A 15,624-nucleotide genomic window follows, 5' to 3' on the forward strand; every position below is an offset into this window, starting at 1 on the left:
CTGTGTTCTCCCTGAGGATACCAAACCCTGGGGCCCAAGGCTAGGAGATCCTGGCTAAAGATGCCTCCCAGACTCAGGTAGCACAGTCCAAAAGGGTGCCTTGAGCTTGGTTGGGCTCCTGCGCCCTTGACCCCAAACCGAGCACCCTGAACTAGCTGGGAGCCCAAATGGGCCCAGCCAAGAATGGGTGCAGATAGCCAAGCCGGCGGAACCCACCCCGACTGGACCCAGAAGAGCTCCAGGCCCCAGGCAGGCTGCAGTAAGAAGCCAGACACAGACACACCCAGGTGTGGGGCGGGCAGAAGTCTCTAAGTAGAGGCTAAGCCAGAGAACACCTTACCCTGCCAGCCACTCTTAGAGGGTGCCCAGTAGGAACACCGGTGCCAGTGCTGCCCTGCGAGTGGCCCTTCCAGGGCAGGAACTACGCAGACCCGTTACCACACCGGCAGGCAAGGCACCAAGTCCCACTCAGATTCTACCTCTTCTTTGCCAGGAAGGGACTCCAGGGCCAGGCAGGCCTGCCCACAGGACTGGGCTGTGTCCTGGGGGCCCAGCACAGATGGCTGCTTTACCATGGAGGAAGAGCAATGCGGGCGGCCCCCTCCTCTGGGCACCAATGAGTCCACCTTGAGTGCTGCCAGTGGCCTCCCACACATGTGCTTCCTGGCACAGGTCCGCTGGCCTGGTAACCACCCGTTGAAAACCCCGGGCTCCAGGGCGAGTGTGAGGGTGGCTTCTGGTGCCCATGTAATACCCACCAAGCAGCCCTGGGAAACCAGCCCAGGCCTGGTGAGCTCTTCTCCCCTGAAGCTTCCTGCCCTTACTGGCTCCAGTGCCTGTGGACCTGCAGTGAGCCCGGGCACCCCTTCAATTCTTCTGTGCTTCTGGTCTCTCTAGCTGCCTCACCTCTTCAGGGAAGCTCCCAGACCCACCTCCAAGATTGGGGCCCTGGGAAGCCCCCTGGTGGCTCTTTGTGCAGAGAGTGTCAGCCGGGTGCCTGCCAGCTCACTCACTCCTGTCACCTTCTCCCTCCTGCTGCGGCCCTGGGAACCTGGGCCCTCCTCCAACCAGAGGATCCCTGACTGCTGCATTCCCCTGCATTCTCTTTGTCCCTGGGCCACCATGGGCCCAGCACTGCTGACCTCATCTTCCCTGAAGGCTAGGCTCCAGCTCCCTCCTTCCCACCGGCCCCTCAGGCCTGGCATGCCCCACTCAGGGCCCAGCCATGGAAGCACATTCTTCAGGGGCCAGGCCCCAGCTGTGCACAGCCTCCATGGATGCTCACGGACAGCAGAGGAAGGGCACACTGCTGCTTGGTGGGACCCACCTGGAGGAATTGGCCAGCAGACTTCACGTGTACTCTGCTACCCCTGCAGAGCTACCCACACACCCCAAGGTCCAGCCAATCCACTTCTCTCCCCATGCAAAGTAGTCCTTCCCATCTGGGGTCTACAGCCACTGTGTGAGGCTGGTCCGCCTCCCACACAGAGACCCATGCTCACCTATGCCCACCCAGACACACCCGTCCCTCCTCCAGACAGATGCCTGAGCACTTCCTCTTCCCAGGAATCGGGGCGGGACCTGTCATGCAGTCTGGGCTCACCACTGCCTTCAGATGGGTTCCCTGGTCACCTGTCTCTCTAGGGAAAGCTCTGGAGTTCACTGTCCTCCCAGGCCTTCATAGGACTGTTTGGGAGGCAACTCCTGGCCACATACCCAGCTCTGAAAGGGGCCAGTCTGTACCGCCACTCCCCAGCCCAACACATTGCCCTGGCTCTTTCCACCGGGCCCTCTCCAGCCCAGCTCCTGCCCCTCTCCTCACCGGGGCTCCCTACTCCTCCTGGTGGCTGCCTAAGTTCAGCTGCACTTCTTGGAAGTTTGCCTCCACCTGACTGCTCTTCAGACATCAGCTCATTCTTCTGCTGTCAGCGCTGGCTGACTCCTGGCCGGCCTGGGTGGCATGCCACTCCTGAGAGAGATGGTCCCGAAGCAGCTGGGTGCTCGTAGAAACAGCCCCCAAGTAACTGCCCTCCTCCGTGCCATGCCACTTCTTCCACCCTTGAGTAGTGCCCACAGACCCCCCCTCCCCCACCCCCGCAGCTGGAGCCTGGATAGCGCTTCCAGTCTGTCCACGTGGGGCGCAGCCTGGGCCCCCAGGGTCTCCCCCAGCCAGCCGCTGCTCAGGGAGGGCAGCAGCCCCGCAGGCTGCAGCGAAGAAGACCCACAGGGAACCCCATTCCGCCACAGGAGGGGGCCCTGGATCCGTGAGGTCTCGCAGCTGAGATCGGAAAGAACAGCCCACCCGGTGCCCGAAGACCATGGGGACCGCGCCTGGACGCGGCAGCCCGACGCTCCCACCCCGCAGCTTGGGGGCAGGTTTTCTCCGCCGCCGCGCGCCGGCCGCCCTGGGCCCGCCTTGAGACGCTGCTCTGCCGCTCCTTTCGCAGGTCATTACCTCCACTTTGACGCCTTCCACCACGCCCTGAGCGACACGCCTCCTGCCCTCCCCGCGCGGACCCTGCGGAAGGTAAGTACCTGGGGCCCAACCCCTCCGGCACTCAGCCTCTGGGCGCGAAGATGAAGATGGGAGCCCTGCCCCGCAGCAAATCTGGAGGAGGCCCCGCGGCGCCCCGGGCCGGCTGGAGGGATGGTGGGGGGGGGGGCGCTCCCCGCGCGGGCCCCGCGGCCTGTGCGGGCAGGGCGCTCCAACAGGCCACCCTTCCCTTCCCAGTCGCCCCTGCACCCCATCCCGGCGTCCCCCACCAGCCCGCAGTCGGGCCTGGACGGCAGCAACTCCACGCTGTCTGGCAGCGCCAGCAGCGGCGTGTCCTCCCTGAGCGAGAGTAACTTCGGGCACTGCTCCGAGGCCGCGCCGCGCGCCGACGCCGCGGACGCTGTGCCCAGCCCGGCGTGGGCCGCCGCGGCCGACGAGCTGGAGCCGCCCTACCTCCCCGTGCACTACAGCCTCTCCGAGGCGAGCGCGCTGGACGCACGCAAGGGCCAGCCGTGCCGCAGCCACTCGGCGCCGGGCTGCGTCGCCCCCCAGGACCCCACGGACCCGCCCGCGCTGCCGCCCAAGCCCTACCACCCGCACCCGCACGCGCACATGCGCCCGCCGGCCTTGGGGCGCGACGACGCGGTGCTGCCGCGCGAGGAGGCTGAGCGGCCCCGGGGCCTGCACCGCAAGGCCTCACTGCCGCCCGCCGGCGCCAAGGAGGAGCAGACGCGCCTGGCCTGGGAGCACGGCCGCGGGGAGCAGTGAGGGCCGCCTGGCGGCCGGGACGCCGCACCTCCTCCTCCTCCTCTTCCTCGCCTCCCCGCGCCCTCGGGCGCCCGTGGGAACCGGCCGCGAGCTTGCGCGTTGCCATGTCAAGGCCGCGGCAGCATGCAGGGCTGCGGCTTCTCTTTTTAGTTCATTTTCTACATTTCCATTTCTATGGGTTCCTCACTCGGCGCTGTAGAGCTTTCTTCCACCCCCCTGCGCGTGCGTGCGTGCGTGCTTGGAAACTTTGCACAGACAGAATGGCTTTGCGGCTGCCCGGGACCCTCTGTGGGGGAGAGCTGACACATGAGAGGGGGAAGCCGCACCAAGCGGCTCTCTTCCCCCCGGATGGAGAAGCTCGTGGTTGCCTTCAGGGATTGCTAGGAAGCTGACTACAAGGCAGGGGGTGAGAGGCTACGAACCGTTTTGCACAAAAGCTTGCCCACTTCCGTCCAGGAGGATGCGACTGGGAGACCGACCGGCCATGCCCAAGCTTGTGACCTGGCTGCCCGCCCACTGGGGCACACTGCCAGGTGTCCATGGGCCAGCCCTGCTTCTCCCTTTCCTCCGAAATTTCTTTCCATCCCTTTCATTTTGGAACATGTACACCGTCCCATCCTCCCTCCCTCCCTCAGCCCCCACCCACCTGCAGGAGCCCCCATGGTGGGTGGGTATGTAAAGGTCACTTCCACCCTCTGGGCCCTTAGAGGGGACTATGGTGGACAGAGGGGCTCCCCAGCCATCTTCGTTGGGGAGTGAGGCCCTTCCCCAGGGCCCAGGAGGCCGAGTGTTACAGAGAAGCGGGGCCTTGCCAGGGCCAGCATCCCAAGCGTTCAGAGGTGGTCAGAGTGCCTGTCCCTCAGCTCCACAATCAGGGATTCTCAGCACTACCTCCGCGCTGTGGGCCTGGCTGCTCTGCCAGGCTTCCAGGCCCGAGGACAGTGGTCAGGTTCAGAAAGCGCCCAGAGCAGAGTGGGCCTAGGCTGCTCCTTCAGAAGCAGAGGGCCATGCATGTAGGATGGTCAGCCCCCACATGACCCAGTGCAGCACCTGTTTCGGGCCAGTGGGACCAGCACTCAGGGTTCGGGGTTGGCAGGAGGGCCAGTTCTCCAGCTCCCCGGTCTGTTGGGCAGAGCACAGTGTGTCTTCATAGGAAACCTTCAGGGCAGGGAGCTGGTTATTGGGGGAGGAGGGTGGGTGGGTGGGTCTAACAGTATTTACCAGGGTGCTTCTAGGTTACTTTAAAAAAAAGTCTACAGCAATCTTTATTCTTTTGCTGGCTGCATTGACGGTAGAGTGAGCCAGGGCCTGGGGTGGCACAGACAGCCTTCTGGTTGTGCAGGCTTGTTGGCCCCTGGCTCTTTGGCAGACTTGTCTGGCCTCCGAGGTTGGGCCCTGGCCCCTCATTCCTTGTTTCCAAACAGAAAAGGCCAGTCAGGGGGTGTTTTTTTCTTACAAAAATCAGTTTGTGTAAAAAGAACACCAGCAAGTAGCCTATGGGTAGAGGGCCACCTTCTCTACGGGATGCCAGAGTCCTGGTACCGTCAGGGTCAGTCCAGGCCAAGGAGGGCAGGAGGTGGGCAGAGGCATGCATCATTCAGGGTAGGTGCCACCCAGGAGGCAAAACTGCTTCTGAGTGTGGTTCCACCTGTAAACTGCAGTCCCTGGGTCACAGGGGGCAGGGGGTGGGGGTGGGTGTCACAAATGTTAAGGCCAGGGGACTAGCTTTGGATTGGATCCTGGCAGGAGGGGCAAACTGCTCTCCATGTCAAGGTTCCTGACCTGGCCTGCTCCCCTTCCTGCATTCCCTTCAGCACCTGGTGGGGAGAGAGGGGGTCAGGAGAGGGAGGGTTTGTGGTTGCTTCTGGAAGGTGAGGCAGTTCCCTGCCAGGAGAAAGACATTCCAAATCCCTCTGAAGGAGAATCAGCCAGGGAGGGGCAAGTCGGTTGTGGGAGGCCAGAGCTGAAAATCCTTTGGAAGGATTGTGAAATACTTTCATTCCTTCAAGCTTACCTGTAAATACCTATTTGAATGCTGTGTATTTGTATAGGAATTTGAGCAAAAAATGTATAGAGTGTGATGTCCAACGGGTATTTCCGCCTATAAATGTGTTTTTAACCTCTGGCATTCTGTGCTTATTTAAGACAAGAACACTTCTAACCGTTTCTTTTGTGTATTCATGTTTTAAAAAAAGTTATTTTAAAGTGATCTTATCTGTACCTGAAAGCAAAGTTAAAAAGAAAAAATTTGTACCAATGTCCCCAGAGGTATTTTACTGTATATATTGTGGTAGCATGTTCTAAAGCCTACGAGTCATGTGACTTTTAGATGTACATAACTGCCCCCTTGGTTTCCCCTCCCACCCACGACTGCTGTGATGTGAATTAAAGATGAGTAACTGACAGTGACCCACTGAATTCACTGAATGCGGGCCACGCTGGTGCCCCGGCCCGCGGGCTCCAAGCCCCGCAGTCGCAGCCCTGGTCCTTCCGCGTCGCGCACCGAGCAGGGCTCCCCAGCTTTGGCCCGGAGAGGTGGGCGGCCAAACAGGAAGCATCCGCTAACGCTTCTGGGGGGACACACAGGGCCCACTCTGGGGCGTTGTGGGGAGCCCCGAGGGCTTCGCTGGGAAGCAGAGGCCCAGGAGACGTTCTGGAGAAACCGGGAGCTCTTCCGAGAGTGGGGTCAAACTTGCAAAGGTTCCCGGTGGGCTCCAGTCGGGGTGGGGGGAGCCGAGGGGCGCCAGGGACACGCGGGGAACTCGGAGGTGACCCGGGCTGGTTTGAAAGGGAAGGGAGCCTTCGGTGCGCCGGCCGCCCTGCCAGGCTTCTAGGCTGGCTTCTGGACCCCAGGACCCCCGACTTGCCAGTGGCAGGGAGACCCACGACGTTACCGGTGCGATGTTAGGGACCAGGGCGCGGGCCGGGGCGGCACGCCAGGCTTCGGCTAAGGCCTCTGCCTCAACCCAAATAAGCGTCCCTCCTGCTTCCGCCGGCTCCGCGGCCGCTTCCGGCAACGGCGCTCGGCTCAATCAGCGGCCGACAACTGGCTCGGGCTTAGGTCCGCCAGCCAATAGGGAAGGGCAGCGTGGAGCCGCCCGTCTGGGCTCCCAGGGAAGTGGGCCAATGGGGGTGCGGCGTGTGGGAGGGCGCGGGGCCCGCGCACCAATGGGGAGGCGCGGCGCGCGGCCGGGACTTGGCGGCGGCGCGGCGCGGCGCGGCGCGGCGGGCGCGGTTTAGTCCGGCGGCGGCGGCAGTGGCGGCGACCGAGGAGGAGGATGTGGGCCACGCACGGGCTGGCGGTGGCTCTGGCTCTGAGCGTGCTGCCGGGCGGCCGGGCGCTGCGGCCGGGCGACTGCGAAGGTGCGGCGGGCCGGGGTCCGCGGTGCGCGGCGGCCTGGAGCAGCAAAGTCGCGGGCGGCCCGAGCAGGGGCAGGGCGGGCCCGGGGCACATTGCCCGGCCGGCAGAAAAGTTAGGATTAGGTCGTGCTGGGAACTTGGCTGGAGACTTGGACCGCTTCTGGTCCCCCGAGTCCGCGGCGAGAAGCCGCCGGGTCGGTTGGGGTCGAGGGTGTCGGTGTTGTAAGCGGCGCGCGACGCTGTTCGAAGGCCCCTCGCTCGGCCGCCGGCCGGCCCGCCCGTTTGTGAGGTCGTCTGGGTCGTGCTCGGTGTTGGCGCGAGCGACGGAGGGCCCCTGTGGGTCTTGGCGAGCGATGGGCCCCGACTGTCCCGGCGGACGGACCCTGTCCACCCGAAAGAAGCTGGCGGTGGGAAAGGCGCGCGTGTAAAGTCGCCGCGGACGGGCGGTTGGGGCGCTCGCTGGCTGGCTGATCCATCCCCTTCCCGTTCTTTTCCAGTGTGCGTTTCTTTTCTGGGAAGGTTCTACCAGGGCCTGAAGGACAGAGACGTCACGTTCTCCCCAGCCACTATTGAAAAAGAACTTACCCGCTCCTGCCGGGAGGCCCGGGGGAAAGAGAATCGCTTGGTGAGTGGCCACAGGCCCTGATGGCCGGCCCCGCCCGGGGTGGCCACCGAGGCCCCTTGAGAAAGCCCTGCCCACCTGTCTGCTAGGCCAGCTGTTCTGCCTGCCTGTCTCTCCTGCCTAGTGTGCTGGCCCGCGGGCATGGGGGAGAGATGACCGGGGGCAGGAAGGGCATCGTTTGAAGAGAGTGGACCGGATGCGGTGCAGATTTGTCATGGAGAATCTTTGAGGATGGTCATCACTGATGTGAGGGTACAGCAGAGGTGACAGAGGATGGAAAGAGTGGGGTGTGAGCAGAGGCCAGGAGCCCCTGGAGCAGCACTGACTTGTATCGCTGTACTGCGCTGCTGGTAGGGTCTGGCGTGTTTAAAGGCCGAGTGCTGGCCCCTCCCCGGGGGCAGTGTGCTGAGGTGGGCCTGGGCTTGGTCCTGACCAGATTGATGCCAGGGCAGACGGGCACCAAGACATGAGGCCCTGGCAGAGAGGTTCTAGAGGAAGGAGACAGCCCACCGCCTGAAGGCCATTGCCCTTTCTCTGCCGCAGTGCTACTACATTGGGGCCACAGACGATGCGGCCACCAAGATCATCAACGAGGTCTCGAAGCCCCTCGCCCACCACATCCCCGTGGAGAAGATCTGCGAGAAGCTCAAGAAGAAGGATGGCCAAATCTGTGAGCTCAAGTACGGTGAGTCCTGCCAGACCGCGCAGCCTGCCCTGGGCAGCCAGGGCCTGGCCCTGCCTCGTGACAGTCCCCAGCAGCAGGGGCGGCTGGGATGAGTGGTGAGAGAAGGTGGTAAGCAAGTGAACCTGCTGCTGCTACCACCGCTGCTAGTTGGTGTCCAGCGGCCTGCGCTCTGCTGGGTTTCTCCAGGCCTTTCTTCTGAGGCAGCGGGAGGTGGACTCTGATATGCAGCCTTGCGCTTCATAGCCAAATGGGTGACAGACTGAACCACTGGTGCCACGTTCTTGGGGTGGAAGGGGTCAGACCTCACAGATGTGCTATTTCAGCACTGCTCTGAAGGATGTATGAGGCAAACTGAGGTGGGACCCAGCTAAAGGGTCAAGGTGGGCAAAGCTGGCAAGCAGGTTATATAGAGGGACCATCAGTCTAGAAAGCTTATTTGTGTGAAGGCAGGGCGGGTAGTGGGTTCTGAGCAGGGAAAGGCCACTCTAGGCCGGCCGGCGCACTGCACCACTGTCTGGCCTCTGGCTATACAAACGGGTGTGTGTGTGCATGCAGAAGTCAGGCCCAGGCACAGGCGTCCTCTTGTGAAGACACCCACATGCTCGACTAGGACCGCACCATCCAGAGGCCTGTGTCCACCTACTGGTGGCAGGATGCCTGGTCTGAGGGGACCCTGCTACGGACTGGCCAGCAGTGGTCATGGCAAGGAGCTCCTGGCCCCAGGGCTTTTCGGCCGTGTGGTCCATCGCATCTGGCACTGCCATCCACAGGACTTGTCCTCCTTGGTGACTGAGAGGCACTTGGGGAGAGGAACTCTTCTCCAAGGACTGTGTGGCCATTCCTGCCCCTGGCAGCACTTGGGGTGTGGGTGGACACTGCTTACAAGGGGCAGGCCTTCCCAGTGAATGGGGCCTGGGCCTCCCCAGGGGCAGTAGGTGTGACCCCCCCAAGCGGGGCTACTGGGGGCCAATCCCTAACCCATCCAGTCACTCTCCCGCCCACTCTCCCCTGCAGACAAGCAGATCGACCTGAGCAGCGTGGACCTGAAGAAGCTCCGTGTGAAAGAGCTGAAGAAGGTACTGGACGACTGGGGGGAGACGTGCAAAGGCTGTGCCGAGAAGTCTGACTACATCCGGAAGATTCATGAACTGATGCCGAAATACGCGCCCAAGGCGGCCAGTTCACGGACTGATTTGTAGTTGGCGACCCCTGCTGCCCTGGAGGGAGAAGCAGTCCCTGTCTTTACCCACCTGGCCTTTTTGTAATTTATTCTGTATGTGGGGGAGCCCCTCCTCAAGTGGGTGTGAAGCCTGCAGCTGGGGCTGGAGCTCCTGGCTCGACAGCGCTCCCCCCACCAAAGGGGTTCACTTCATTTTTGCTGGTTTACTCTAGGATGAAAAGTGTCTGGGATTTTTTTATTAAAGGAAAAAATTTCTAGTTCTTGGAAAATTAAAAGTGAATCTTGAAAGTAGGGCTTCACCCACAATGAGGGTACCACTGGCTTCTACTTCCCTGTGTGCAAGGACTTTCCACTCGCCCTCAGCCAGTGCCACCAGCAGGACGACAGCGACGAGGGGCCCTGTTGTGTGGGGTCCAGCGGGACAGGAGGGTAGCCAGTATCAGAGACGCTCCCATCCCCAGTGTCTTACTCAGGGAGAAGGGCAGGGGAGCAGCATTGGGGGTGGGGGACGCTTGCATTGGGTTTGCTTCTGAGTACCCGTCTGGCTCACTCAGACTGATTGACTGCCCAGAGGGGCTCTTGGCCCAGCCTGACGGACTTGCTCATCTGGTTCCGGTCTAGTGCCAGTTCCCAGCCTGTGGTACCTAAATTGGGCTTTTGGCAAGACCGGCTGAGGGTGACTGGTACAAGGAAGGGGTGGGGCAGCTGCTTGTGGCCATTTACCCAAGATACATCCAACACCAGCCATCCTGAGGGCTTCTCCCCTGAGCTGCTTCTGTGGCTTCTCTGCATACCATGGTGCTCGGGAAAACCCATGGCCTTTGCCTCAGTGAACGCCCTTCGGCTCTTGTGGAGAACGCTGGGAGGGGAAAACAGAAGCCATGCTTTCCAAGAAAAGGCGTCTGGTGCCAAAGTTCTATTGGCTGCACACAGCAGGTCTCCCAGGCTGCTTGGCACCAAGCCGCCTAACCCCTGTGTCTGCAGCATCGGGAGAGCCACAGCCTTGTGTCTGGGGCACCACATAGACCACTGAGGGCAGACTAGCAGGCTGTGTCCCCAGAGCCGATGGGTGCCGTGTCTTCCAGGCGACAATACAGGAGTGGGCACCAAGCCCCAGGTTATCTGTGGAACAGACTGCAGAGTAAGGGCTTGTGTCATGTAAAAGGTCGGGGGGCTTTATCCCTGAGACTCCCCAAAGCTGCTTTCTGGTGGGGGTAGAGGGACAGGATGAAGTCACCGCCACCTACTACAGTTTTTTTTCAGCCAAGGCTTGTCAGTTTCTCCGATGGCTGCATCAGCTATTTCTGGCAAATGAAAACTTTCCCAGCATGAAAGGGAACCTAGGCGGTGAAGAGGTCCTGCCTCAGGAGGGCAGTGGCCAGCTCTGCTAACTGGTAGAACCACGGTGAGGTTCCTCTTCCCCTCAGGCTCAGGCAGGCCCTGCCCATCATGTCTACTCAGATCCCTGAAGCAAACGGTGGAGCTCGGGGATGCCAAGGAGCAAGCATATTGGTCCGGAAAACGCTGCAGGTCTCCGGCTTCTGTGCTTGAGCCCGGACACAGTGAGGGCCTTCTCGGCCTGTCTAGAAACGGCTGTGGGTGAACATGAGCCCAGAGGATGCCCGGGATGTAGGTTGTTGCTCAAACAGGCCAGAGGAGGAGCTTGCGTCCACGCTGGACACCAACACCCCGGCCGGTGGGGATCTGCCCAAAGATGGGGATGTCTTCACGCCTAGTCCGGAGCTTTGGGAACACCTCGTACAGAAAAGAGGTCGCTGGGTCAAGGCCCCGAATTCAATGGTCCACAAAAGCTGGCACCTGCTCCAATTAGTGGGCGCCCCAATTAGTGGGCGCCGTCGTCGAGGAGTCGAGGGCCAGGCCAATGGCAGCCAGAGGCCGCCCGGCTCCCGATCGCTCTGGTTAGCGCAGTCTCGACACCGTCGGCCACGCGGTGGCGCCAGAGCACGCAGCTGGACCCGCTGACCCACAAGCGGCGGGGGTCACGTGGCACGAGGCGCGCGGTCCGATGACGTGCGACGCGGGGAGTGGGAAAGGCGGACCGCCGTGGTGTCACGTGACACGCGCCGGCGCGGCCTGATGGCGCAACGTACTGCCCCTCGGCGCTTCTCCCGCCCCGCCCCGCCGAGTCCTTTTGTCCAAGATGGCGGCGCCGGAGGCGCTGCCTCCTCAGCCGCCGCCGCCGCCGCTGTGAAGGGCCTGCGGGCCGCCCGCCCGCCTGCCGCGCCGGCGCCATGAAGCGGCTGAGCGAACGAGACTCGAGCCCAAGTGGGCGCGGCTCGTCGTCGTCTGCCAAGCGGCCGCGGGAGCGTGAGCGGGAAGCGGAGGCGGGCGGGCGGCGGGCGGCGCACAAGGCCTCGGGCGGCGCCAAGCACCCGGCTCCGGCGCGGGCCCGCGACAAGCCGCGCGGTAGCGGGGGCGGCGGGGGCGGGCATCGCGACGGCCGCGGCCCTGGGGACGTGAATCACCGCGCGAGCAGCGGCCGCTCCTCCAGCTCGGGCGCCGGCGGCGGGGGGCGCGGCGGCAAGGCCTCCGGGGACCCCGGAGCCGCGGGTGCTTCGCCCCGCGTCTCCCCGCTGCCGCCGCCGCCGCCCCCGCCGCCGGGAGCCGAGCCCACGGGCCCCGGCTCGTCGGCCGCCGCGCCCGAGTACAAGACACTCCTCATCAGCAGCCTGAGCCCCGCGCTGCCCGCCGAGCACCTCGAGGACCGGCTCTTCCACCAGTTCAAGCGCTTCGGCGAGATCAGCCTGCGCCTGTCGCACACGCCGGAGCTGGGCCGCGTGGCTTACGTGAACTTCCGGCACCCGCAGGACGCCCGCGAGGCCCGCCAGCACGCCCTGGCCCGCCAGCTGCTGCTCTACGACCGGCCGCTCAAGGTGGAGCCCGTGTACCTTCGCGGCGGCGGCGGCGGCAGCCGGCGGAGCAGCAGCAGCAGTGCCGCCACCTCCACGCCGCCCCCGGGGCCACCCGCGCCCGCCGACCCCCTGGGCTACCTGCCGCTGCACGGAGGCTACCAGTACAAGCAGCGCTCCCTGTCCCCCGTCGCCGCCCCGCCGCTACGGGAACCCCGCGCCCGGCACGCCGCCGCCGCCGCTGCTGCCGCCGCCGCCGCCTTCGCCCTGGACGCCGCGGCCGCCGCCGCCGTGGGGCTGTCCCGCGAGCGAGCCCTGGACTACTACGGACTGTACGATGACCGCGGGCGCCCCTACGCCTACCCGGCCGTGTGCGAGGAGGACCTGATGCCCGAGGACGACCAGCGCGCCACGCGCAACCTCTTCATCGGGAACCTGGACCACAGCGTGTCGGAGGTGGAGCTGCGGCGCGCCTTCGAGAAGTACGGCATCATCGAGGAGGTGGTCATCAAGAGGCCTGCCCGCGGCCAGGGCGGCGCCTACGCCTTCCTCAAGTTCCAGAACCTGGACATGGCCCACCGGGCAAAGGTGGCCATGTCCGGCCGCGTCATCGGTCGCAACCCCATCAAGATCGGGTACGGCAAGGCCAAGCCCACCACTCGCCTCTGGGTGGGCGGCCTGGGGCCCAACACGTCCCTGGCGGCGCTGGCGCGCGAATTCGACCGCTTCGGCAGCATCCGGACCATCGACCACGTCAAGGGAGACAGCTTTGCCTACATCCAGTATGAGAGCTTGGACGCGGCGCAGGCAGCCTGCGCGAAGATGAGGGGCTTCCCCCTGGGGGGCCCCGACCGCAGGCTCCGGGTGGATTTTGCCAAAGCGGAGGAGACCCGGTACCCTCAGCAGTACCAGCCCTCCCCGCTGCCGGTGCATTACGAGCTGCTCCCGGACGGGTACACCCGGCACCGGCACCTGGATCCGGACCTGAGGGTGCGGGACAGGACGCCCCCGCACCTCCTGTACTCAGACCGAGACCGGGCCTTTTTGGAAGGGGACTGGACTAGCCCCGCTAAGAGCGCTGATCGCAGGAATAGCTTGGAGGGATACAGCCGCTCGGTGCGCAGCCGCAGTGGGGAGCGCTGGGGGGCTGATGGGGACCGTGGCGCGGGCAAGCCCTGGGAAGAGCGGCGCAAGCGCAGGAGCCTTTCCAGCGACCGCGGAAGGGCCACCCACTCCCCCTATGAGGAACGGAGCAGGACCAAGGGTGGCGGGCAGCAGTTGGAGCGCGGCTCGGAGCGCACCCCCGAGCGCGGCCGAAAGGAGAACCACTCCAGTGAAGGGGCCAAGGACTCGGGCAGCAACGCCCTGAGCAACAGCAGGCACGGGGCCGAGGAGCGCGCCCACCACCACCACCACGAGCCCGCGGACGCTTCGCACGGCAAGAAGGCCAGGGACAGCGAGCGCAATCACCGGACCACGGAGGCCGAGCCCAAGCCGCCCGAGGAGTCCAAGCACGAGGCCAAGAAGCTCAAGAGCCTCTCCGAGTACGCGCAGACGCTGCGGCTGGGCTGGAACGGGCTGCTCGTGCTGAAGAACAGCTGCTTCTCCACGTCTATGCACCTCCTCGAGGGGGACCAGGGCGTCATCAGCGGCCTCCTCAAGGACCACGCGTCTGGGAGTAAGCTGACCCAGCTGAAGATCGCGCAGCGCCTGCGACTGGACCAGCCCAAGCTCGACGAGGTCACACGACGCATTAAGCAGGGGAGTCCCAATGGCTACGCCGTGCTCCTGGCCACCCAGGCCACCCCCGGCGGACCTGGCGCCGAGGGGCTGCCCACGGTGGAGCCGGGCCTTCAGAGGCGGCTTCTCAGGAACCTGGTCTCCTACTTGAAACAGAAGCAGGCCGCAGGGGTGATCAGTCTGCCAGTGGGTGGGTCCAAGGGCAGAGACAGCAGGGGCATGCTCTACGCCTTCCCGCCCTGCGACTTCTCCCAGCAGTACCTCCAGGCCGCGCTGAGGACACTGGGCAGGCTGGAGGAAGAGCACATGGTGGTGGTTATAGTGAGGGACACGGCCTAGCCCGAACCTGCCGCTTCTGACTCCTTGTTTGTGTCCCCAAAACCGTTCTTTTAACGTCTGATCCTCTCCTTGCCCCCTCTACCCCCGCACATTTGATTTAAACTCTGCTGTTACTTCAGTTCACTGGTGGTGGGGTGGGGGGCGGCTGGAGCCCTGGTCACCACCGAAGGGCAACGTGTAGACTGTGCTTTGCAGCTGTGAGAAGGGACTACTGTTCGGTGGATCTCTGGTGTAGGAGATGCTGTCTGCGGTGTGCTGTGTTTTATATATTGACTGACTGTATGCAGGGCCGGCAGTAAAGCCTTGGACAGAAGATGCCTTCCTAACCCTGTCCAGAGTGCTGCTTTCATTGAGTCAGGTCGTCAACCCCCAACCCCCTCATGCAGGGGCTGGCGCCAGCCTTCCTCCCAGCTCCAGGGTGGGCAGGTGGGCGTCGTTTAGGGCTGGAGCCCTCCAGCAGCTGCAGCCAGACACCTGCAGCTAGTGGTAGGGTTGCAGTTTCTGGTTGGACTTCTGCCCTAACACCACGTACGTGCGCGCGCTCGTGCTGAATGTTGGAGACACCAGTCCCACTCGGGCCTGCGTGAAGGCAGGCGGTCTCTGGCAGTCTCGTTCCGCCGTGATGGGAAGAGCAGTGTGTTGTCAATGCCAAGGCATCCTTGTGCCACCCTCCAGCCTGATTCAGCGCCAGCTTCATTGCCGACACCTGAGCTTGGGTCTGGAGGAGTTGGGCTGGGGCTGTGTTAGGGCAGCCTTCACTGGTTAATTGTGGAATGTCTGTAGGTTTGGGTCTTGTGGGCCTGTGCCCAGGGTCACACCTAGAGCGCTGTGGGGGTGGGTGGGGTGGTGGCTTCCCTGTGTGCCCAGGAGTCCGCGCGTGGCTCCGCAGAACGAGACCGTCTGTGGCAGCGCCGACCTGAACGGCCGGTGGCTCAAGCACTAGCGCTTACCCGCCTGTGCAGCCCCTCAAGCTGGAGGAAAGGGGCTTCAGTTGGGTGTTTGACTCTCCTCCACCACTGGAGCCAAAGCCAAGGAGGGGTCCCCAGCTGTGATGTGCGAGTGCGCCACGGAACACCGCTCAGGTACCAGTCTTGCAAGTTCGTGGCCAGAGGGCTGGGAGGCGAGGCGAGGCTCCAAGTGGGCTCTGCTTGCTGGAATGGCCTGTGAGCTGTGGTATGGGGGTCCTTGGAGTATGTCTGATGGGTTGTGAGCACACTGGCAGCAGGAGTTTGCCAGTTTTCACCTGAGCTGTGGCCACAGGTGCCAGGGATCCAAGCAGCTCGCCGGGGTCCAGCATGCACACCTGCGCCCCTCCCGGGGCCCCTGAGCCACCAGATCCTCCCACTTGGGCCTCCCTCACTCGGTCCCTGTAGGTCAACACTGGGCAGCTGTGGCCACCTGGGCACAGTCCAAAACACCCTGAGCCGAGTGGCAATGACTTGGGGACAGTACCCTCTGACTTAAGGGTGCTGCACCTGTCTCTTCCCTAGACCCCCTCTCCACCGCATCGTGGCCGGTCTGGGCCAACACGAGTAGGTCAGGTGGGCAGGGCTGGTGATGTGAAAC

At 63.7% G+C, this 15,624-nt stretch overlaps 3 protein-coding genes across 3 annotated transcripts; all 3 read left to right on the forward strand.

Annotated features, from left to right (window-relative positions):
• Positions 1-183: 183 nt before the first annotated feature.
• On the forward strand, positions 184-4,419 carry LOC142446179 (dedicator of cytokinesis protein 3-like). Its single transcript, XM_075547919.1, has 3 exons — positions 184-287; positions 2,101-2,527; positions 2,732-4,419. The coding sequence occupies exons 1-3, from the start codon at positions 184-186 to the stop codon at positions 3,260-3,262; spliced, it is 1,062 nt and encodes a 353-aa protein (XP_075404034.1). The 3' UTR covers positions 3,263-4,419.
• A 2,047-nt stretch (positions 4,420-6,466) lies between these two features.
• MANF (mesencephalic astrocyte derived neurotrophic factor) lies at positions 6,467-9,369 on the forward strand. Its single transcript, XM_075547435.1, has 4 exons — positions 6,467-6,625; positions 7,120-7,247; positions 7,788-7,929; positions 8,944-9,369. The coding sequence occupies exons 1-4, from the start codon at positions 6,541-6,543 to the stop codon at positions 9,126-9,128; spliced, it is 540 nt and encodes a 179-aa protein (XP_075403550.1). The 5' UTR covers positions 6,467-6,540; the 3' UTR covers positions 9,129-9,369.
• A 1,887-nt stretch (positions 9,370-11,256) lies between these two features.
• On the forward strand, positions 11,257-14,371 carry RBM15B (RNA binding motif protein 15B). Its single transcript, XM_075547440.1, has one exon. The coding sequence runs from the start codon at positions 11,362-11,364 to the stop codon at positions 14,056-14,058; it is 2,697 nt and encodes an 898-aa protein (XP_075403555.1). The 5' UTR covers positions 11,257-11,361; the 3' UTR covers positions 14,059-14,371.
• The last annotated feature ends 1,253 nt before the right edge of the window (positions 14,372-15,624 follow it).

This window comes from Tenrec ecaudatus, chromosome 4, assembly GCF_050624435.1.
Source record: "Tenrec ecaudatus isolate mTenEca1 chromosome 4, mTenEca1.hap1, whole genome shotgun sequence".
Lineage (NCBI taxonomy): Eukaryota > Metazoa > Chordata > Mammalia > Afrosoricida > Tenrecidae > Tenrec > Tenrec ecaudatus.